This window comes from Arachis ipaensis, chromosome B5 (genome assembly GCF_059453495.1).
Source record: "Arachis ipaensis isolate K30076 ecotype BB chromosome B5, ASM5945349v1, whole genome shotgun sequence".
NCBI classification, from domain to species: Eukaryota; Viridiplantae; Streptophyta; class Magnoliopsida; order Fabales; family Fabaceae; genus Arachis; species Arachis ipaensis.
This window is the reverse complement of record NC_142440.1, coordinates 145,550,920-145,555,534: the sequence shown is the minus strand read 5'-3', so window position 1 is coordinate 145,555,534 and position 4,615 is coordinate 145,550,920. Positions and strand designations below refer to the sequence as shown.

The 4,615-nt window shown below is 44.6% G+C and overlaps 1 protein-coding gene across 1 annotated transcript; it reads right to left on the bottom strand.

Annotated features, from left to right (window-relative positions):
* Positions 1 to 944: 944 nt before the first annotated feature.
* LOC148566105 (uncharacterized) lies at positions 945 to 1,925 on the bottom strand. Its single transcript, XM_088486484.1, has one exon. The coding sequence runs from the start codon at positions 1,923 to 1,925 to the stop codon at positions 945 to 947; it is 981 nt and encodes a 326-aa protein (XP_088342610.1).
* Positions 1,926 to 4,615: the final 2,690 nt, after the last annotated feature.

The following is a 4,615-nucleotide window of genomic DNA, read 5'->3' as shown; positions in this document are numbered from 1 at the left end:
AAGCTCGCTGCTAATTGGAAAGGACCATACAAGATCAACGAGGTCTTAGGAAAGGGCTATTATAGGGTAACCGACTTCGACGGCAACGAGTTACCAAGATCATGGCATGCTTGTAATATGAAAAGGTACTACAGCTAAAAACGAACCCTACTCCCTGATGTACTCTTTTCCCAATTTCATGATTTTTTCCCAAAATCAAAGGGTTTTTTCTGAAAAGGGTTTTTAACGAGGCATCATAGTAGGGGCTAAGGGAAAATAAATTATCAAAAGCCCTTAGTAGCAATAAGGTACCTCCTCAATTAATAAAGATCTCTTTCATTTTAAATATCTCTTTTAAATTCCCTTTTTATTCTCTTTCTACGAAACGCGCCGATTTAAGCTCGACAAAACGTGAAAATCCCATGAACCGACCTAGATGGTCGTCAGGATAAAACGACGAGGTACAAGTCGGCGTAAAGAGGCTATAGAAGTCGATCATGATAAACTCGGGAGCAGTCCGACTCATAAGTCGGAATACGAAACCGAGTAAAATTAAAATGAATCGCAAAAGTAGCCTAAGTCACGAAAAACTCAATAAAACAAAATTGAGTACTAGGAATAACAAAAAGAGATAGGAAAAACTAAGAAAAAGTTGTAAGGCTGCCTTGAGGATCAAAGAGATTCAAAAAAGCAGGCAAGCCCCAAAGGAAAGGTTTTTTCCAGAAAAGATCAAAGAGCTAAAAGAACCACGAATAGAAAAGCATGCGCGCATAAGGTAACTCAAAACCCTTATCCAAAAAAAAGGGCATTTATTTAAACGCTAAATTAAACCCTTATTAAAAAGGGTATCAAAAATTTGTTTTGTTTACGGCCCTGAAAGGGCAAAAAATTGTTGCAAACATCAACAAATAAATATAAAAGAGTTTAAAAAGAGGGGCCCACAGGCCGGGCCCCAATAGCCAAAATCACTTCCTAGCAAGAGGAGTAGAAGGATCACCACCACCAGGACTAGGAGTTGGAGAGAAAGTCGGAGGGGCGGCAGAAGAACTCGGAGCGTCCTTAGAGCGAGGAGGGGACTCTATGATCCTCTGCCCCCGAGTCTTCAAATCAGACTCAGACTCCACCACGGGGACAGGAAGATCCACGATGGCACCATCAATAACAATCTTATCAGGGTCCAAAGGAGAAAGGTCCAAGTCAGGAGCAATAACTCCGACCTGCTCCTTAAAAACCCTCCAAGCCTCATCAGCACCATCCGCAATAGAGTCCTCCAACTCGGTATAGGCCTTCCGAGCATTCAGCAAGTCATTCTTTACAGACACAAGATCAGCAAATAAACTGTTGTAGCTGGCTTGCGCTGCTTTCCTCAAATCCACCTCCATGTTGCATTGGGCTTGCAACTTCTTCTCCTTCTTCCGGAGGCTGTCCCTCTCCTCCTTCAGCTTGGCAACTTCCCCCTCCAACTCCCTCTCATGCTCCTGATATATGCGAAGCCTGCCTTCCAGCTCCTCGACCCTCGAGGTCGTCCCTAAAGAGCTGATAGGAGTCTTCTCGAATATATCTAAGAGTTTGCCACAAACCCCCGCCGTCTTGAGACTCTCCTCAACCACAGTGGTGAGGTAGTGCCGAACAGAAACATCATCCATACTCATACGAGCATGAGGATAAATGTTCTTTCGGACGAACGCAAGAGCGTCCGCCTCACCAGAAGCGCCAGACTCTAAGGTCTTGCGCTTCTTCGGCTCTGGTTCAGGAGTAGGTCGGACAGAAGGGGGTGGCAGAGAGGAAGCAGAGGAAGAAATTACAATAGGTTGGGAGGGAGTCCCAACGTTCCGAGGAGGAGGAGGAGGAGAGACAACCGCCCTAGCACCACCAGATCTGGCACGAGACTTTGCCTTGGCTTCCTGAACCCTCTGGTAAGACTCTTGAGCGTTTTTCTTTGCCATCTCTGCAAAAACAAAATTGGTAGCTAAAAGTCAGACAAGTCGGTAAGAGAAATTGCAAGTCGGAAATAAGTGAGAAACGCAAAAAGCTACCTAGTTGTGACTGGACAAAGGCCGGCGACCCCTGGAGAAATTTTTTAGTATCCAAGTATGGGGCCCTCCCCCACACTTCTCGGAGGAACCCTACGATGGCCGCCTCCACTTCGTCCAGGTCGTCCAGACCATATTTCTCACAGGGGGAGGCCTCTAACCAGTATAGAGGAAAGCGAGGAGAAGAACTCTCATCTAAGAAAAAGGGGTGGTGACCCTCTACTGCTTGAACTTTGAAAAAATAGCTTTTAAAATCATGAAAGGATTCGTCAAAAAGGGTAAAAAGCCTCCGACCTTGTATGGCTCGGAAGGACACCTACTGTTGCTTATTATTTAGCCCACTGAAGGGCTTGGTCATATGGAAGAGATAAAAGAAAATCCTCAGAGAAGTCGGGAACTCTAAGGCCTGGCTGATAAATTGGTAAATTTTCAAAAAATCCCAAGAGTTGGGGTGAAGCTGGGTGGGAGCAACCCGGCAATGACGTAATACAGACATTTCAAACTCTGAAAATGGAAGAAAAATGCCCAAACGGGTGACCATACTCTCATACATAAAAAAGAAATGAGGGGCCGCCTCGTCGGCCCTCCCGAAGCAAACCCGGTCTTCTGGACCCGGGACTACCAACTCATACTTCGGCTCATCCTCTTCAGAAGTACAAATTCTATGGTGAGTACGAAGGTGGGTGATAAACTCGGTATCGACTGAAGGCTCCTCCCCTAGGACCGTGACATCAACCCACTGAGAAAGAACATCTACGGAAGCCATTTTCTTTTCTTAAAAGGGTGACAAGAAACCTACAAAAAGAAAAGGAAAATCAACACACGGTCTCTAAAGGGAGGGGGTACGGAACTAAAGCCTACAAACCAGTCTACCTACAAAATAAAGGCACGCAAATAGAAAGCATGTTACAGAAGGGGAAAAAAGCTAACCTTTAAGTCTGAAATCAAGACTGGAGGAAGAAAAAGCCTTCGAAACGCAAGAATGCAGCACGAACGAATGCAAGGGAAATCTGAAAGATCGCAGAAACGAAACAACGAAAGAGAGGGAAAGTATTTATAAGAATGTTAGGGGCATAATGGTAAAATTGGGGCAATCATTAATGAAGATGCACCGTTACCAAGGCCATTAAATCCCTACGCACACCCCTAACGGACACGACGCTTGATTAGACGTAACTGTCAGAACCGAAAGGTCAAGAAAAATCACGTCGGTTCTTAAACCATCACGTCGGTCCTCTTGCAAATCGGCTACGACCCCGAGTTGAATACTCGAACCCAAATCCTAAAAAGAAATTGGGCTCGAGTAGGGGCACTGTTCATACCCTGGCCCAATAATAAAGGTCCAGGATCCAAGCAAAAAGGCCCAACCCAAAGGGTTGGCCCTCACCCAGTACCAGCCTTCATCCCCAGAAGTCGGTACTGAACACGACCTGCTCCAAAGAAGTCAGATACGAGGGTTAGCTGGCAGATAACACTCATTCGAATGAGTAACTGCCCCTAGAAACTCTCTAACCACTTCATAGAGCCATATCTTAACCTCCCTAAGATATGGGAACGGTTATCCACCTAAAAAGGTGGCACTACTTCAGCGGTGGTTATTGGTTCACCACTATAAATACACTGACACCATTCAGGTATCACTAAGTTCCAATACTCTCTAACCTACTCACACTCTTGCTAACTTAGGCATCGGAGTGTCTTTGCAGGTACCACCCCCCATTCTTTCACACGTACAAGTCGGACGGAGGAACACCGAGTAACAGATCCACTCGAAAGCCACCTCCTTCATACGTTTGGGCCAACCAACGCCATCCAGCCCATTAATCTCCGGTTACCCACCGTAACACTACTATTTAGGGGTGTGCATGGGCCGGGTGAAACCGAGTATGATGTGACCCAGACCCGACCCGAAATATATACCGGGCCTATTTATTAGACCCGAACCCGACCCTAGACCCGATGAAACCTATACACTTTCGGGCCACGATTATACCGGGTAAAAACCGGGTGAAAACCGGGCCGTTAACATTATATTACCTTGATACCTTCTTGTAAGTTAGCATGTAAAAATATCCAAATTCCAAGACTCCAATCATTATTTGACATAGTAAAATTCACTTAGAAAAATATAATAAGAACCAACTCTTCTCTAAAATTAAAGCATAACCATAATCAATACTAATATTGCCTAATAACACCAAATATTTAAATCAATACAAATAACACAAGATTATGCATTAGTCTAAAGTCCTATGTATTTTAAACATAAAATATTAACTTATAGTCTTATATATAATGACTAATAACACAAAATATTAAGGTTTACAACACTTAAATTTCACATAATAATAGCCATCATCCATCACTAATAACACAAAATATTAATTACGTATGATGACCGGGCCACCGGGCCGATTTCGGGTGATCCGAGCTATGGCCCGGACCCGACCCGAAATAATGACCAGGTCTATTTTTGAGATCCATACCCGGCCCTAGACCCGATAAAATCACACCAAATTAGCCCCTAAAGTGTTCGGGACCGGACCAGGTCTTCGGGCCGGGCCGGGCCATGCACACCCCTACTACTATTTTTTATCATATTT

Coding starts and splice junctions, on each gene's coding strand:
- LOC148566105 (XM_088486484.1), bottom strand. CDS start 1,925: ATGGCAAAGAAAAACGCTCAAGAGTCTTACCAGAGGGTTCAGGAAGCC.